At 45.3% G+C, this 19,203-nt stretch overlaps 1 protein-coding gene across 2 annotated transcripts; it reads left to right on the top strand.

The window, feature by feature from the left end:
* Positions 1–12: 12 nt before the first annotated feature.
* On the top strand, positions 13–19,072 carry EMC8 (ER membrane protein complex subunit 8). Of its 2 annotated transcripts, XM_008139729.3 has the most exons (5): positions 19–540; positions 7,353–7,429; positions 17,227–17,296; positions 17,966–18,060; positions 18,605–19,072. In XM_008139729.3, exons 1-5 carry the CDS (start codon positions 310–312, stop codon positions 18,762–18,764), a joined length of 633 nt encoding a protein of 210 aa, XP_008137951.1. In that variant the 5' UTR covers positions 19–309; the 3' UTR covers positions 18,765–19,072. The 2 variants fall into 2 exon arrangements, with proteins under 2 accessions (XP_027998720.1, XP_008137951.1); XM_028142919.2 differs by lacking the exon at positions 17,966–18,060 and having other exon boundaries at positions 13–540; positions 18,605–18,690.
* The last annotated feature ends 131 nt before the right edge of the window (positions 19,073–19,203 follow it).

Consider the following 19,203-nt stretch of genomic DNA (forward strand, 5'->3'; position numbering starts at 1 on the left):
CGCGAACGTCGTAAAACGCCGGGCTGGGCTGCTTTCCGGCGGGCGCCGAGGGACCGCTTTCCGGCGGCGCCGGGCGAGTTGCGGGAGTAGAGACTGAGGCACGCGAGTCGACTTCCTCGCGCCGGAGTCGATGTCCAAGGAATCCCAGCCCAAAGTGGGGGTGAGCCTGTGGGGGGCCTCCGCCAGTGGCCGGGCCGCGGCAAGCAGTTGCCGCCTCGTCCCACTTCTCCGCTGAGGCGTCGCGCGGCCGGGCAGCGGATCCAGGCCTCAGCCGGCGCCCAGGGCCTCCGGGGCCATCCCGGGCTCAGCATGCCCGGGGTGAAGCTGACCACCCAGGCCTACTGCAAGATGGTGCTTCATGGAGCCAAGTACCCGCACTGCGCCGTCAATGGACTGCTGGTGGCTGAGAAGCAGAAGCCGCGCAAGGAGCACCTGCCCCTGGGCGGCCCGGGCGCCCACCACACACTCTTCGTGGACTGTATTCCCTTGTTCCATGGCACCCTGGCCCTCGCCCCAATGCTGGAGGTGGCGCTCACCCTGGTAAGCGTGGGAACGGCTCCTGGCCGCCCCTCGGAGATTGCCACGCAGTCCCTGCAGGAGGCTGACAGGCGTCCGGCGGGATCTGGAACCCTCCCTCTGAGGTCGCCGTGACGGTGAAGGCGATGACCCGCGAGAGCGCGGAGATCTTTGCCCGGCACTTAGGAACTGCCCCGCACATGGCGGCTTGTAGTAGCAGTGGCCCAAGGAGCCACCCCAACCGTCGTGGGTGTTTTTAAAGGCGCTTTAGGCAACGAATAACACATTAATTTCCTCAAAACAGTAGCCTTTATAGAAGCAAGCTGTCGTTAACTGGGTAATGGTTCGAAGGCGTTGACATTTGGGATTTGGAGTCGCGGGGAGGTTTGATGCCCTGACGCCTACACGCTGGAGTTTGGTTCGAGCGCACCTTCACCGAGCCGGCTCCCTGTCTGACGTAGGGTACAAACGCTGTGGTTCTTTTGATGTTGGTACTCCGGAACCCCACAGTAGAGACACGTTAGAGAGGTGGCGATGGCATCACAGGCACTGCCCCTCCCCCCTTGAGTGTGTGTGAGCAATGTTAAGGTGAATTTATCACTTCCCGTTTGGGACTTATCTAGCATGCTGCCCTGGTTTTAAGAGCTCAAGACTTTGTAAAATTAAAAAGCAGGAGCAGTGGTACATTCTATCCACCACACTTTTATGTGTCTTCTTACAATGACTGCTTTATTGAAGCACAGTGGAGAAGACCTTGGGCTTCGGATAAACTGGGTGGTAATTGAATTATAGGCAATAGTTTTTGTGGTATCGTGATCAATAAGGGAAAAAACACCACCTATAAATTCCTGTGAGTTGTTAAAACCTTTGAGAGAAATAAACTAGCCTCAGACCTGCCTCAGTTCCTGAGCTGAAATACTGTGTATTTTTCTTTTAAGTATAATAAACTATGACTAAAAACATATTTAATTCTTGCAAAAAGTAGTTAAATTTGAGAAGGCATAGATAGAAATCCTATCTCTATACATCCCACCAAGTAAAATAAATCCATTTCACAATTTACCTGATTATGACACCCATGTAAATTGGTAAGCAGGAAGTACCTTTGAGCAAATGGTCCTGGCTCATGCTCACTGGGCATCCCTTTGAGTGCCTATTAAATTGAGTCATTGTGTGAATTTCTTCATATCATCTCTAAGCAGGAGATAGATAAGAAGTAGATGATATTTATAAAAGCAACCATTGTAGCTTCTGAAGAAATGTACTGTTAATACCAAAACATCACTAGGGTATACGTGTGTATATTTTAATACAAGTCTTTTCAACCAGCTGTCTTAATTATTCTGTTATCAAGGGAATTGCAGGCTGCTTGGATGTGTAGTGTATTCACTTGCAGAGAATTAGATTTACCAGTTGCATTAATGCAGGATTACTTATTTCTCCAACAGTACCAGGCCTGTGATGGAGGGATTCAGCTGTATATCAAACACAGTACCTGCTTAGCAATTGAACTTGTGCCAAGCAGACAAGTACAATGCTGAAAAATATGTGTCATATTTGGGGTTAAGAAGAAAGTGGTGAGGGGTCCAAGAGAAAAGTCAGCTAACCAAGGCTCACAGAGTTAGGAAAGGCAGGCTGCCCAAAGAAAGAGACATGCAAGTAGTGGCCCAGTGGGCCAGCCATAGTAACGCAGGAAGTAGAGGGAGAACATTCAAGGTAGAGGAACCAGCATGTGCAAAAGGGGCCAAGGGTAAAGAGGTGAACAGTGGACAGATAACATTGTAGAGGACCTTGCAGATCACACAAAAGAGTTTGGGCACCGTCAGGAGGACGGAATCCACTGGAGGTGAGTTGCATGGTCAGCCTTTTAGAGTGATGGTTCTAGCCTAAAGCAAAGAGAATGTTGGGGCCCTAGCTGGTTTGGCTCAGTGGATAGAGCATCTGCCTGTGGACTGAGGGTCCCAGGTTCTATTCCAGTCAAGGGCACATGACCAGGTTGCGGGCAGGAACATGTGTAGAATGAGGAGAGCTCTGAACAGAAGCCTGAGGAACTATAGCTTTTTCAGGGTGGATGGAAGAACAGGAGTCACAGGGTGATTGAGTAGCCAGAGGGGTAGGAGGAAAAGGAGTATTGCTTTAAATTCATATGCAGTCCTGTCAGAAATACATATATAAAGACAGACTTGAACTTCACTGGGAATTAGTATTAAAAAATATTACAGAGTTAAAGTGTTATGTTCCTACTAGAGGCCTGGCACACGAAATTCGTGCGCAGGTATGGTCCCTAGGCCTGGCCTGCAATCAGGGCCATATTCCCCAGCTGCCCACAGCCGGCCCCACCACCCACCACCCACCCCCGGTTCCCCATTTGCCCATCATAGGACAACATCAGATTCTTTTGAAAGGCTCTTTATTATAATTTTCCATTAAAAAAAAAAAAATCCTTGCATTTCTGGGTGCTTTTTATGCCTGTTATCTTATTTATCTTTATCACCCTTTGACGTAGGTAGTGACAGAATTATATCTAAGAGCAAAAACCCATAAAATGTTAGTAGGAAAATTAGCATAGGCCTTCTATTTCTCTAAGCCCTTTTTGTCCTTTTCCCTCTTTGATTTCCTAGTACAGTGGGGCAGCCTTTGATTACATTCTGCTCAGATGACTTTCTTATTTGCCAATTGGCCTGAATTCTTTCTGTTGCTTCCATGTGTGCTTTCTCTGGACTCATTTGCAGGAGCTGCTGTCCTCTGGCCCTTTCCTAATCCCCCTATTTCCTTCTGCCCCTTGTTTATTTCCAGAACATTCATGTGCTAGCTTGGGAGAGGGGGATGTTTACTCTGGGTCTTCCTTTCAGTTCTTCCCCCTGACTTCTCCCTCTGTCCCATCCCATTTACCTCCAGACCTCTTCTTTTATGGAGCCAGCTACTTTCTATTCCATAGAAAACTCAGCATCCCACTTAAGAAAGAGTTTTTCTTCTCAAGGAAACAAACAATCCCTCTAAGTTTAGCCTCCAAGGCCTGCTTGTTGCCACAACCAACCTCAACTTGTAAGTGGCAAGCCCTCCTCAGAGTGGCCCTTTATCAGTGCCCTGTCTTACCTACATTATGTCTGTTTTATAGTCATGAGAGGTGGGTGACAGTGCTTTGAAAATTGTAATGTGCCTCACATATGCAAATATTAGCAAGTTTGCTGAGCAAAGCTACTTTGTGCTGTGTCTAATTGGGAATGAATGGTTGAACCCAGTGCCTTTAGTAGTTCTAGTGTCTGAACTGGAATGAACCAAAAATTGCATTGACTAGAGAGGGTATCGGGCTTATGCCAAGGCTAAAGTGTCCTTCTTTCCCTCTGAAAAATAAAAGAAGCTGCATGAATAATTACAGAATTGGGACTCTTATATTCAGAGTCAGTTTTACTAAGTTGACATCAAGTTTCAGGGTGTTATATGAACTTTGATTTTCATTTTGATTATTCACAAAATGCATGACAGAAGTAGGGAATTATAGCAGCAAGGCAAGGAAAAAGGAAACAACAAGTTCACTGAGATCAGAGGTCAAACCACTTCTCAGCTCTTTTACCTTACCCTGCCCCACTTGGGAGGAAGCAGATTGCCTCTCCTGAGCAAGTTACCACTTAAATCCACTAGGATTTTTATTAATGAGCCATTATGTTGGGCTTACTGCAAGATTCTGGAGGCCCTGCCTGCCCCATCCCCACCCCAACCCCTGTCCACACTGTTCATCTTCCACACACTGACTTTTACTTCACGCTCACCTAATATCTGGTACCATTATCAAGACTATCAAAGAAAACTCTTCCCTTCTTATTAAAACCTGTTACCAGGATAGAGTGGCTCAAGTGGTTGAGCATCATCCTGGGCACCAAAAGGTTACCGGGTTTGATTCCTGGTCAGGGCACATATCTGGGTTGCAGGTTCAGTCTCTAATCGGGGCACTTATGGAAGGCAATCAGTTAATATTTCTCTCTCTCGTCCCCGCCCCCCCCCCCCCCTCCTTTCCTCTCCCTAAGCATGTCCACAGGTGAGGATTTTAAAAAAGGGGGAAAAAAACTTGTTTACCCTGCCTCTGTGGGCTCTGGTGGCTGACGGAAGGCCTTAGGCCTGCATCTTTCACTTTCGTGTTCTCCATTCCTCAATTGGTGGCCAGTTGCGTCTATATCTGGACAGCTGCATACAGTTAACTTGGTTATTCTCGTTTAAATCATTTAAAAGTTTCTGAAACCAAGCAGAGCTTTGTGACCAGGTTCACTTTTAGGGTAGCCTATTTAGAGAGTTCTACTAGAAGTTCAAGGTCATGACATTATTTTTATGCTGGAATTTGGCTAGGCCCTTGAGGTTCTTTATACAGGAATTTGCCCTTGTTAGCTAAAGTGTAAGTCAAGGTGTGCAGTGTGTTTGCTGAGGAGTCCTGTACCCTTGCCTTCAACCCAAGAAAGGGATCTAATAGCAGCTTAGACTGCTCACTAAAAACTGCTGCTGGGGATGGTCAGGACATCACCAGTAGGAAATAATTATCTTATCCTTATATTAAAAGTAGCTGGTGCGACTCAGTGGGTTGAGCATCATCCCATGCACCAAGATGTCACTGGTTCGATTCTTGGTCAGGGGCCATGTAGGACACAGCCAATCGATGGTTCTCTCCCATCAATGTATCTATCTCTCTTTTCTTCTCTCTTCCTATCTCTAAAATCACTTTTAAAATATGTATTTTTTACAAGTAGCTGTGATCAGCCCAAAAATATCCCCCCCAAAGTGTCCACATCCTAATCCCTAGAACCCATGAATATGTTACTTGGCAGATGAAGATTACAGGTTTTGAGATGGGGAGATTATCCTGGATTATCTGATGGATCTAGTGTAAGGGTTCTTAAAAGAGGGAAGCAAAAATTCACTCAAAGATGTGATGACAGAAGCAGAGGTCACAGTGATGCAGCCACTAGCTAAGGAATGTGGATGACCTTGAGATGCTAGAAAAGGGCAGCATTCTCCTGAAGAGCCATTGTAGACTTCTGACCTATAAAATAATAAGTCTGTGCCGTGTTAATCCTCTAAGCTTGTATAACTTGTTACAAGGGCAATAGGAAACTAAGACAGTAGCCAAACTTGGGACACATTGCTAGTTCTTACTCGGGATATAAGGACAAACCCATACCAGAGGGCAGGGAGAGGGACACCAAAGTGGGCAGAGATAAAGGTCACTTTGAGTGAGGACACACTCAAGAGGGTGGTCTTTGATTAGAAACAAAGGCTGGGAAGGCTACATTAAAGGGGTGACTAATCTGATGGGTCTGAGTGCAGGGAAGGGGGTCAGGTGCCACATTTTAAAGCTAGACTATACCCTTTGGTGCTACATAGAGGTGTGTGTGTGTGTGTGTGTGTGTGTGTGTGTGTGTGTGTGTGTTAATGAAAGGCATTGCTGCTATAAACAGCAATGGAAAGTTTCTAGAAGCCATTTATTTAAGGGGTGAAAGAACAAAATACTGTATAGATAATTTTGGAGTCATTTGCAGCAAAGTTACAGTGAAAGAGCCATTATAAATATTTTGGAGACACAGCCCTAATCTTTTGGGTGGATGGCCAAAATATCTAATTGGTTCAATAAGCCTTGGTTTTGACCCAATATGGTAATTCATGAGCTCTTAGGAGGCCAGAATTATTCTAATCCTCCTGTTAGCCAGGGAACCTTGAACTGTAACTGTGTTGTAATGTCTGCTTTTAGTCATAAAGGAGACTGAGGTCCAAACCAGAATTCAAGAAAAAGAGCCATAGGACTATATTAAACAAAAAAATGAAAAAGAAAAACATTTTAACCAGTTAATTCACTGTGAAAAAAACAAGGATCAATTTTTGTTCTTCTGCAGACTGAGAATAGAATTTATTGCAGTGTATTATTAAAATTCCCTTATGGCAAAACAGGATGACCTTTTGTTTTTAATAATAGCATTAGACCTGCAGGAAGCTAAATCTGATGAGAGAAGAGTGGCATTAAAAACGGACAAAATAACTTTCAAAGTCAGCCACCATGTTCCCATTTAAAAGCCTGCCACATGGAATTGAGTGTGTATGTGCACCCACATGGGGGAATTCCTGCCTGCATCTGCCCACCTGTGCGTGTGTACCTGTTTACCCCACATTCCAGTATGAAGGGTTTTTCATGGTATGTTGCTAGGAATACTGAAGTAGAGTACAAAAAGGCTTGGTTTCAAAAGAGACTTAGATGCCCTACTGGGTTACGCAAACTTAGAAATTCTGAGCGTTAGATTGCTTATCTGTGAATGATTGATTTAAATGACCTTAAGTATTTTTCATGCCCCAGAATGCCTCAGTTCCTTATATTGTAAGAGAAGGTGGGTAAAGATGGTCTCCTCGGGATGAGGACAAATATGTGACACCTTAATCAATAAAGAAATTAAAAAAAAAAAAAAAAAAAAGATGGTCTCCTCTACCCCACCTCCCCACAGCACCTCACCTGTTTAATATGTCTCAACATTGGGGCCTTCTGAAGGGACTTGGTGGGAAGGTCTTTCCTCATGTCTAGCCCCACCCCTTCTGGCCATTAATGGGAAGACATACCACTTCAATGAGAGTGAGGGGCCCATGCTCTTCTGTGCTCTCTCTGGCCTGTGGAAAGCAGGTTGGAATGACCTTTTTTTCTGTGAACACCCATTTCATTTATTGTAGCCCTTCTAGGGAGAAGGATACAGGTTTATATGGTGTCTTGTCTCAGCATTTGGAAGGGAGAGGTCACCTGTGTTTATTAAGACTTGATACTTAAGGGAAAATTATTTATCTTTTCTTCCCAATTTTTGTTCCTCTTTCAGATTGATTCATGGTGCAAAGATAATAGCTATGTGATTGCTGGTTATTATCAAGCTAATGAACGAGTAAAGGATGCCAGGTATGTTCATGCAAAAATTCTTTGTGATCTGAAAGAATGATCATGTGACAGACAAAGACATCTCTGATATGCTTTTTGATCTTCCTCTATAGGCTTGAGATGCGAAATCTGTGAAAACAAAACCCTTCCCTGCCCTCTGTGCTTATTTATAGTATTTGAGGGGAACTGTGGGGTGGATAATTCTAAACAACAGAAAGTCTAAACATTTATATTAACTTTGGGTTTCTGTTTTGTATCTTCTTTATTTTGCTTGAAGAAAATTCATGCAATGAAAGCAATGGTCATGGACCTCCAATCACTGTCCCCACTCAGCTCTGCCTTGCTTTCCATTCCCAAACTAGGAGTGATGGAGGATAGAGCATTAGGAAAGAATACCACTCTCTTTTGGGATAAATAAAAACTTTTCGATTTGGTGCTCTAAGGTGATGAAAATATGGTGTGTGCTGCTTTCTTCGTATTGGCTCCTAGGAGCAAAACAGAGAACTCTGCTTTATTTTTTGCCTTGGGATCAATCCCAACAGAGAAACAGATGACACACTAAAATTAGGATAATTTGAGGGCTTAATAAGCAGATTATTTCCAAAGGTATGGGAGGTATGTAAGAGACCTCATAAGAGAATAGTGTAGTAACTGAAAGCTGATGACAAAAGCCAATACCACTCCTGGGCCTGATAGGACAGGGAGGAAAGTTGAGTAAATAAGTCCATTTCAGGAAGGAATTAAGATGTACAAATTTCCAGTTATAAAAACAGTCACAGGGATGTAAAGTACAGCATAGAGAATGTAAGTCCACACTATTAGAATAAGTACTAGAGGCACAGCACAAAAATGGTGCACAAGTGGGGTCCCTCGGCCTGGTGATCAGGGCCAGCCAGCCAGGGGGAGGGACCGTGGGAGGTTAGCCAGCTGCAGGAGCTTGGCTATGGGAGCACACTGACCACCAGGGGGCAGCTCCTGGGTTGAGCGTCTGCCCCCTGGTGGTCAGTACGCGTCATAGGGACTGGTTGTTCGGTCGCTTAGGCTTTTAAATATATAGATGTGTAGTGTCAGCTGAGTACTTGACTTATGGGTTAATCACTTCATAAGTTATATAAATGCCCAATCACAATGTTGTACACCTGAATCTAATACAATATTATATGTCAATTAGAGGCCCAGTGCACAGATTTGTGCACCAGTGGGGTCCCTCGGCCTGGCCTGCTTCCTCTTGCAATCCGGGACCCCTCAGGGGATGTTGGAGAGCCAGTTTCAGCCCGATCCCCACAGGCCTGATCCAGACAGGAGGGAGCCCGATCCGTGCAGGCCCGATCCCCACAGGCCTGATCCAGACAGGTGGGAACCCGATCCTGTGCATTGAGTGTCTGTCCCCTGGTGGTCAGTGCGCATCATAGTGACCAGTCAACTGGTCATTTGGTCGTTCTGTCTCTTAGGCTTTTATATATAAAGACTAGAAGCCTGTTGCACCAAGTTTCGTGCAATAGACTTTCACCTGGCTGCCGGTACCAGTTTTCCGCCAGCAGCAGTTTTCCTCTGGCCACCCGCCGATCAGAGCGCCTCCCGCCAGCGCGATCGGCTACCCTGAGAGGAATTCCGATCGGGGAGGCGCTCCGATCAGCGGGTGGCCAGAGGAAAACTGGTGCTGGCGGAAAACTGGTGCCGGCAGCCACGCAATCGGCCACCCCGAGAGTTCTGCCACCAGCGTCTTCCGCTGGCCCCATGGGTCCTTCTGCAGCGTCGGCCGGCCGTTTAGGCCGCGGGAGGAGCGGGGGCGGGGACTCGTGAGTCCCCGCTCCTACCGCCAGCCAATCGGCCACCCTGAGTCCCGCCCCCTGCGCTTCCAGCCGGCCCAATCATGGGCGTAGCGGAGTGATGCAATTTGCATATTACCTTTTTATTATGTAGGATGGTAATAGAAAAAAACTTAAGAAAAAGAAGTCTGTTCGGCCAGTGTTGCCAAGTGGTTAGAGCATCAGCCTGCACACCAAAATGTCTCAGGTTCATTCCTAATCAAGGACACATACCTGGGTTGCAGGTTCCACCCCCAGCCCTGGTTGGGAGGCAAATCAATGTGTCTTACACCAATCTCTCTCTCTCTCTCTCTCTCTCTCTCTCTCTCTTTCTCTCTGTCTCTCCCCCTCCGCACCCCTCTCCCCCCCACACACACACACACACATCTGTGATGAGCAGAGACTTACTCGATCCCTTCCACCGCTCTCTAAAAATCAATGGGAAAAAATATTCTTACTGAAGATTAACAAAACAACAAAGAGGTCACCGATTCAATTCCCAGTCAGGGCACATGCCCGGGTCATGGGCTTGATCCTCCATAGGGGGTTGCAGGAGGCAGCCGATCATTGTTTTCCTCACATCAATGTTTCTAATATATCCTCCTCTCCTACTCTCTCTAAAATTAATAAATCACTTTTTTTAAAAAAAAAAAAAAAAGGAAGGAAGGTAAAAGAAGTCATCCTCAAGAAGAGCAATGCCCTTTGTTTGAAGGACATGGCCAGCAGCCAGCCTGAGGTGTCCTCACCAGAAGAAGCCCAAAGGAGTTATGCCCTGACACACACACACACCGCCCCCCTGAGTTCCTCCAGCCAGGAGCCTGGCCACATGGGAAGCCAGGAGCACAGTATATAATGGGAGGCACTGACACACTGTCCTCACAGTGACTGATTCCAATGTCCAGGCAGTTAGGAGATGCAGTGAAGGACCTTAGACCTAAACTCCTGGAATTATGTCCACTTGACCAGGATAGACGAGAGGTTGGACTCAATAGCATTTTTGGAAATAATATAACAAGCTGGTGACCAATATTGCTATCACTGATGAGATACAAATGCACTTCAGAGACTTAAACCCTCTTATCCTTGGAGGACCGAGTCCAGTAGGGATTCTGAGGGAGTCAGAGTAACAAGGGAAACTCTAGGCTCAAAACAACTATTGAAGCCTCCCCTGGGATGACAGCACATAGGCACTCTCTGAGCCCAAGAGCACCACTCATTTCTCCTCAGTTGCATCTCTTACTAACGTCCCTCCTTCTAGAACCTCTTCTCCATTTTATTCTATCCACCTTCCATGTATTGATGACTCAGTGCATTCCCATCCCTGATCTAAAGCCTATTCATGGGGACATGTCGGGCTTGGTCTTTGACTTGGCACGGAGTGCCTTCCCTGAGCAGCCAAGCTCTGTGATGAGCAAAGCTAAAGACTCTTTGCCCTTGCCTGCAGGTTGCTGGGTTGAATATGAAAGATATTGCCAACACAGGACTAACACAAAACAATAGGCCGGTTGCCATGAGGGTGGTGCAGAGGGCTGTAATAGCCGGAGCAGGGAGAAATTGCATCTGTTGGTATGACCAGAGAAGCCCACAGGAAAGGGAGTCATTTGAACTGGGCACTCAAGAGTGGACAGCATCTTGTCAAGTTAGGGACCAGGAGGGGACAGCATTCCAAGAGGGGACAACATGATGAAGACATCAGCTGGAAAAGGGGGCAGAGACATGGGGTGTGCACACACAGAGGAAATGGTAGCAAGGGAGTCTGGAAAGGTAGGGTGAGGCCATACTCAGAGCTTTAAGATATTTTGAACTTTATCGTATAAGCAGTAGAGAGCTGTCCTTGAAAGGAGGGTTTTCCTGAACCAAGCAGTTCTTTCCCAGAGCTATTTTATTTTTCATATATAATATATTTTATTTATTTCAGAGAGGGAGGGAGAGAGAGAAACACCAATGATGAGAGAGAACCATTAATTGGCTGTCTCCTGTACGTCCCCCACTGGGGATCGAGCCCACAACCTGGAATTGAACCTGGTACCCTTCAGTCCACAGGCAGGCACTCTATCCACAGAGCCAAACCGGCTAGGGCAACCCACAGCTATTCTTGAAGAAAGGAGAGGAGACTAGTCAAGAGGTAAGGGCACTTGGCTTGTCAGGTGACTGTAGATGCCTCCCCTTCCTTTATTCCCCATGCCTGCCCCCAAATCCATGCCTTATGTGATCATCCCTAGTGTGCCTGCACTGGGTCTCTCATCCACATGCCTCCTTTGGCTCATGGCCTCTCCATCTTCCTACCTCTATTCAGACCTCAGACCTTATTTTTTAGCCCAACCCAGTAATATCTTACTCAGGCACCATTTTCATGCTGTTTTGTACCTGGTTCCTTCACCTGCTCTGCTCAGGAGGTTTTGCATTCCCCCATTGATGTTGATGTTTAAGTACCTACCAACCAGCCATTTCTCAGATGCACAGAGAAAATTAAACATTAGCGGGGGAGGGAGTGCAGAAGTGTCCCCAGTAACTCTTTAGTTCTTTCTGGTGAGTCTTCTCTGCTTCAGGATTTCATCCATCCCTCCCACATGCTGGTATTGTGTTAGGAGTTAACCTGGAGTCCCTAACTCTGTACCCAGCCTGGGGCTTTACTGGCATTGTCCTATGTAATCCTCACAAGGATGCTCAGGTGAAGAAACTCCAGCCAGAGACAGTCCCTGCACAAAGGCCACATGCTTGGAAGCTTAGGAGCTGAGATATACCAACTTCCTTCTTCAGCACTGTTTGCATCTACCTGAAAATCTTTCCTTCTCTCTTCAGCCAGACCTAGCTAAAAATGTGCTCTTCTTTTAGAAATGTCAGCTGATTAACTGTCTCTCAGAATAAGCTTTGGAGCCAGGGGACTTGGGTTCAAATTCTAAGTGACTTACTGATTCACCTCCTTGACCTTGGTGGTCCTATCTGTAAATGGAGCTAAAAGCTTGTACCTCAGTGAGTGCTTGTAAGGATAGTGAAGAAACAAAGCAGCATTTTAGTTTTGTGCTTGGTTCAAAGTCGGAGCTGGCACTATTATTAGCCCTATGATTGTTTTTATCAAAAAAGGATCATTCAATGTTTTATTATTTAAAAAAGGAAATGTAAGGTGTTTGTAACTGTTTAGTCATTTCCTAAACTTGAGGTTTTTTTCATTGTCTCATTATATCATGTCACTAGAGGCCTGTTCATGCACGGTAGGGCTGGCAATCAGGGCTGATCTGCGGGGCAATTTGCAGGGTGATCCAGGGGGGGCCCGCTAGCACCCGCCTTGGCTGGCCTGGGGCCTGCAGGCTGGGGCAGCTCCTGCATTGAGCATCTGCCCCCTGATGGTCAGTGCCTGTCATAGTACCAGTCGTTCTGCCATTTAGTCAATTTGCATATTAGGCTTTTATTATATAAGATAATTACTGGTGTTTTGTTTCAAAATCAGCATTTCATGTGTAAATTTCAGTACCGGGCACTGTGCCCTGGCCTAAGGTAGATAGATACTCAGTAAAAAGCTTTTCGATACAAAATGTAAAAATGTAAGATTTCAGTTAGGAGTAAATGCCTAGCTCTGTGTAGTTGGAAAGGGGCTTAGCAAAGTGGTCCCAGTCTCCAGGGTTCCTGCAGTTTGATGTGGCAGCTCATTCTTCACAGGAACAGGAGTTGATATGATCTGGTTAAACTTCTTTCAAATGAATAAATTTTAATTTTGAGTTCGTGGGCATCTAAAATGGTAGTTCTTATTTTTAATGACTATTTCTTGACTCCCGTTCCCAATAAAAACCACCAACTACCACAATAATCACAAATGTTAGGATAATAGTTTTGTAAGTTTCTTCATGGCACATGCTTACAAGTCCCTAGAGGATCATGCACTTAACAAACGCCAACTTCTTTTCCCTTGGCACGTGAGGTGTGAGTCAGGACTGGTGACGATGCAGAGCAGTCAGGGCATCTCTTTTCCACGTTTGGTGGACGGATAAGCAGCCCTGTTCCTGCTCCTGCCGTTTCCCATCTGAGCTGTGGGAACTTGGCACTTGTGGACAGTGAAGCACTGCCTTTACTTTCGGAGCTTTCTGTGCTGCCCTGAGAGACAAGAATCTCTAAGCTCCTTTCTCAGATTGTTTTTTTATTTTTATTTTTTTTGAGGATTTTTTTTTTTCATTTTTCTTAACATAATAATGCAGATTTATAATCAGCATATCACTATAAATTCCCATTTTTGAAAGTGAAAATAGAATAAGATATTATAAAACACGATTCTGCTTTTTTCAGTTTAATCACAAGGAAAGGATTGTAATTGTATAGTGTGTTTTGTTTTGTTTTTTGTTTTTAATCCTCACCAGAGGATATTTTTTTCCATTGATTTGTAGAGAGTGGAAGGGAGGAAGGAGGAGAGGGAGAGGGTGAGAGAAAGAGACAGAGACAGAGAGAGAAAAAAAAAACATCAATGTGAGCAAGACACATCGATTGGTTGTCTCCCGCACACACCCGACCAGGGCTGAGGATCAAACCTGCAACCCAGATACCTGTCCTTAACCAGGAATCGAACCCAAGACCCTTCGGGTGTGGTGTTCCTCCAACACTGAGCAACAACGGCCAGGGCATATAATGTGTTTTTTTTTAATAAATTAAAAATAATCAATGTATTTTTATGGTCATTAAAATTCAGGATGTCCCAAAAATATATATATATACACTTTTAATAATTATTAATTCCAATGGGTTAAGTCATAAAAGAAAAAGACATCAATTGAACTATTAGCTGTTAAGTGTGTATACATTTTTGGGGAACACCCTGGATATAGCTCAGTATCTGTTTCAAAAAGCTGAGATTCTTATTGTGTGGAGAAAATAAGATGCAAAAACAACTGCACACCAAGGATTACGTGTCAAAGCCTTTAGAAGTAAACAGTGTTTAGAGAAGGGACAAATAGATCTCATATGGGGCAACTTGGCAAGACCTCCCAGCAAGGGTGGCATTTTCTAGGCATTAAAGATGGGAAAGAATTCAACAAGCAAAGATTGGTATGAGAGGGCATTCCAAACGGACCAGTGTGGTGAGGGAGGTGATACATAGACAGTTTTACTTAATATGTAAATAAATAAGTCATTTACTGAAATTAAAGACACACAGAGCTTTGTTCCTTGGGTAGGAAAGGTAGCTAGGTCCGTGATGAGAAAGGCCTGGACTTGCCAGGCTGAAAAAGGTAGGCTTTTATCTTACAAGCAGAGGTGGGGAGCAAGGAAGTTTCGTTTTAGGAAAATTGACCTAAAGAGAGTTTTCAGAATGTATCAGATAAGAAGAGCCTAGAATTATAGACCAGTTAGGAAGCAATTTAAAAAACCCATGGCTAGCCCTGGCCGGTTTGGCTCGGTGGATAGAGTGTCGGCCTGCGGACTGAAGGGTCCCGGGTTCGATTCCAGTCAAGGGCACATGCCTGGGGTTTGGGCTCGATTCCCAGTAGGGGGCATGCAGGAGGCAGCCAATCAATAATTCTCTCTCATTGATGTTTCTATCTCTCCCTCTCCCTTCCTCTCTGAAATCAATAAAAATATTAAAAAAAAAATGGCTAGATACCCTGAACAAAATGGATGATGGAAAATTAAGGGGACAGAGGCAAGGAAAAAAATCTATAGTGCCTGTTAAGTGAGTGAAGAAAAGTGAATCAATGAAAGTAGAAAAAGTCCAGCCCAGCTAGGAGGCTTTGGAAGGGTGGCAGTTGTTTGGTAGGTTTCAAGGGTACTGGCCCGCAGAGGTAAGGGAGTAGAACCAGATTGCACAGTTGTATGAGAAAATGGAGCAAGAGGGACAAGATTATCAACTTACTAAAGAAGCTTAAGAAATGTGGAATCATTGATCAGATGCCTCCCGAGCCCCACATGGGGGATCGAGCCTGCAACCCAGGCTTGTGCCCTGACTGGGAATCAAACCGTGGCCTCCTGGCTCATAGGTCAGTGGTCGGCAAACCGTGACTCGCGAGCCAGATGCGGCTCTTTGGCCCCTTGAGTGTGGCTCTTCGATGACCAGATGCTGGGAAAAGAGAAGCTACCCAGAGAGAGGAAAATGGATTTTTAAGAGAAATGGGGTGCTTCTGCCTTGGGGTCAACATGGACAAGGGACTTTGGGACAGTCCTGCAGGAGACAGCTGGCGGCAATTTGGGCTCCCTACATGGATTTATTAAATAGCCATTGGGGGACCCTGATGAAGCAAGAATTGGGACTGTTTCATTCTCACGTGATAAATTTTAACACTGGAATGCAAATGAAGGGAACCAAATTTTTGCCACGGTGAAGCTGCTTTTGGGATATTAATTTTAAGCTGCTTATTAAGAAACAAAAGACTCAGAACTTTTGAACTTTCCCCCCCTTTCCTGCCCAAGAGATTCAGAAAGACCTGCTTCAGGAAGATCTTAGGATCTCACCTTCGCCTAATCCGAATTAAGTGTGGAAGTAGAACAGGGCTTCAGGCGGGTGCCTGTTAGCCAGGTGCCCCAGGCCCCACTGCTTCTGAGTCGCCCAGCGGGTATTTTCCTGACACGTGTGTGCAGCTCTTCCTCAACTCGCAGAAACCCCCCATCCTCACTTCTGAAACCTAATACGCCATTCTTTGTCCAAATGTCTGACATACACAACGAAGGGTGCCTGTTTGGGGGGAGTTTTCATGCCTATGTGAATTTCCCATGTGCAGGTATTAAACTTTGATGTTCTCCTGTGGGGGGAAAAAAAAGAAAGAAATGTGGTCAAGCCCTGGGTGGTGTGCTCAGTGGTTAGGGTGTTGGCCTATGCACTGAAGGGTTGCAGGTTCCATTCCTGGTCAAGGGCATGTACCTGGGTTGCAGGTTTGATCCTCAGGCGTCATATCCATGTTTCTCACTCTCTCTCTCTAAAAATCCTTCCCTCCCCCCTTCCACTCTCTAAAAATCAATGGGGAAAAAATATCCTCTGGTGAGAATTAACAAAAAATTTTAAAAATAGAAATGTGGTTGAAAGGGAGGAGAGAGTTTAGACAGTAGCTAGAGGGAACCAGTTAAATATTTTTTATCCTAAATAGAAAAAGACTTATTCAGATTTGACAGCAGAGCTGTCAGTTAACAGAGAACATACATGTAAATTTTTTAAGTAAGTTTTTATTGATTTTATAGAGAGGGGTAGGGAGAGGGATAGAGAGAGAAACATCCATGAGAGAAATATCTATCAGCTGCCTCCTACACGCCCTCTACCAGAGATGGTGTCCACTACAGACCGGGAATTGAACCGGTGACCTCTTGGCTTATGGGTTGATGCTCAACCACTGAGCCACCCTGGCTGGGCAACAGAGAGAATATAAATAAGGCCTGGAGGAGGAGGTCAGAATGGATAGGCCCATGGGTGGGAAGAGGCCTCTTCCTAAAATGGGATAGAAAAATAACTTTGTGTATGGGGGTAACCAAGGATGATGTGGGAGCCACTCTGTAATTCGTTTTATTGACTTAAGGTAGAAAGTTGTCATTTATCAAGGTTGGGATGGGACAGGGCCATACCAGCAATTCAAAGGTGACAAGCAGTTGGAATGGCTTGGGAATTTTAGAGATTTTCTTTAAAAGAAAAGGCAAGCAACTCAATTGCCAGCAGGTAAGAGGTGGACATAGTCACTTTTGGAGCTTGCAGATGGAAAAGGTGGGCCCAGGAAGCTTCCAGCCTGGAGCTTGCTTGACACTAGCCTGGAGCGTTCAGCAGCAGTTCATCTAAGTGTCTTGGGTAGCGCTCTCCACTGGGTTCCAGGGAGCCTTTCTGTTTAGAAGATGCCTCCTCAGGATCCCCTTCACAAGGGCTTCCTGGTGGGATAGGACAGAACCTGCTTTGCTCTGGGCTCCCATTGCCTTTACAGCATTCCCTGTGCTTGGCACAAGTCATTGCAGCTGGACCGCTGGTCTTTTATCATCGCTTGTTAACTATGCTGTAGGTAGACAGTGTTGAGTGGCATTAACCAGAATGTGGTAAACTTACTGGTTCTTCCTTTGCAGTCCAAACCAGGTTGCGGAGAAGGTGGCCTCCAGAATTGCCGAGGGCTTCAGCGATACAGCTCTCATCATGGTAAGTCACTTCATTGCCTGTTGTGTTTTCTATTTACAGGGTGGCTACTGAGCATTTCCTTGCTAACCTAGAGCTTTGTTGGATAAGCAGTCTTTCTTTCTGCAGATACTTCAGACCATTGCCACCTTTTTTGCAGTCGCAGCAAACAAGTCTCCAGAAGAGGGGACTCATTTCTCAAAGTGGGACCCCCATGCCTGCAGTATCAGCACCAGCTGGGAACTTGTTAGAAATGCAGATTCTTGGGGCCCAGCAGTCTGTGTTTTAATATGCTTCCAGTTGATTCTGATGCACCCTCAAGTGTGAGAACCATTCAATTAGAATAGCCAGCATAGCCTATAGGGAAAGAAGGAAGGAAGGAGTCAGATAGGTAGCTAACAGAGCCTTTTTAAATAATCTCAATTTAGATCATTCTAACAGGGAGGGAAGAATAAATGTTTAAAAGCTCTACTTTTGTGAGAAAACAATGAAATGGTATTTTTCATGAATAGCACACAGTTTACCTTAGGCCACACTGTGGTACGATTCCACACATTACATTTGCAGTGTTTGCACACTGCAAGGCAGGGTTTCTGCTTGTGGGCCACGAGGAGGGCTAAGGACTTCCAGAAAGGTGCTGGCCCTTGACTTTTTGTTAGCTCTGTTCACAACTGTCCTTTGTCTTGTGTGCAGGTAGACAACACTAAGTTTACGATGGACTGCGTGGTACCTACGATCCATGTGTACGAACACCATGAAAACAAATGGCGGTGCAGAGACCCACACTAGTGAGTGCTGTGTCCTCAGGATGACCTATGTGCAGAGTATGCTGGGGCCTGTTCTAGCTACCCAGATCCACCGAAAAGCGGGTCCCAACCTCCTGTGTTTTTTCAGTTAGCTTATTCTCCAGAGGAGCGCCCAGCCCTCATACGGAAATTGTGTGTGTTTCTCGGCTCCTGGGGGACTGAGGCCAATAGGGCTTCAGAGCAGTAGAGAGAATCTGAGTGTTACTCAGGGTCTTCCCACCCCAAACCTCAGGGCACCTCTCCATAAACCAAACCCTCTTTCCAGGCGTGTGGTTTGGTTTACTGGTAATCACTCAGAAAGCATCAGTCATCCACCACCAGCTTTGTCAGCATATCATTTGGAGGGTGTCTCATTTTAACCACGTTTTATATTGTTGATATGTACAGTTACATGTTTCCTAGTACTCATTATTGTCTTCTTTATACCACTCTGTGTATGGCTGGTTTTTTGTTTACTCTCTTGAAAAGCCAGATTTTTTTTTTTTTTTTTCATTGAGAGATTGATTTCTCCTGTTTCACCTCGTAGTGATTACTGTGAAGACTGGCCAGAGGCCCAGAGGATCTCAGCGTCACTCCTGGATAGCCGGTCCTATGAAACACTCGTCGATTTTGACAACCACCTGGATGACATTCGGAATGACTGGACAAATCCAGAGATCAATAAAGCTGTTCTGCACCTGTGTTAGGGAGGGATTTCAGTGACTAGTCTCTAGGCATTTCCACTAGGCTGAAGAAAAAAAGCTATTTTTAAATGTAAATAAAATATCTCATTGCCTGTGTGGAAAGCTGACAGTTTTCAGAAGTGGCGTGTGCCTTGAAAGAGGGCAGAATGTGTCATCAGTCATCTTTTTAATGTAGAGTCTCTAGAAGAGGTACGGACTGTCCAATCTGACCATTCCTGTGGAGTTCTTCCCAGTTGTACGTTGCCATAATCCTCCCAATCAAAGCTGTTTCTGCTTGTCCAAGATTGTTCCTATTAAACAGTTTTAACTAACCTTTTATAATTTGGAGAGGATATTTTTTAAGACTTATGGACTATCTTTTTTAAAAAAAAAAAGCCCATATCTTATACCTGTATGGAAGTGTTTGTGAGTTTTCATCCAGTTTGAGTCAGTGTCATCCAGT

The sequence above is a fragment of the Eptesicus fuscus genome, chromosome 21 (genome assembly GCF_027574615.1).
Source record: "Eptesicus fuscus isolate TK198812 chromosome 21, DD_ASM_mEF_20220401, whole genome shotgun sequence".
Classification (NCBI taxonomy): domain Eukaryota; kingdom Metazoa; phylum Chordata; class Mammalia; order Chiroptera; family Vespertilionidae; genus Eptesicus; species Eptesicus fuscus.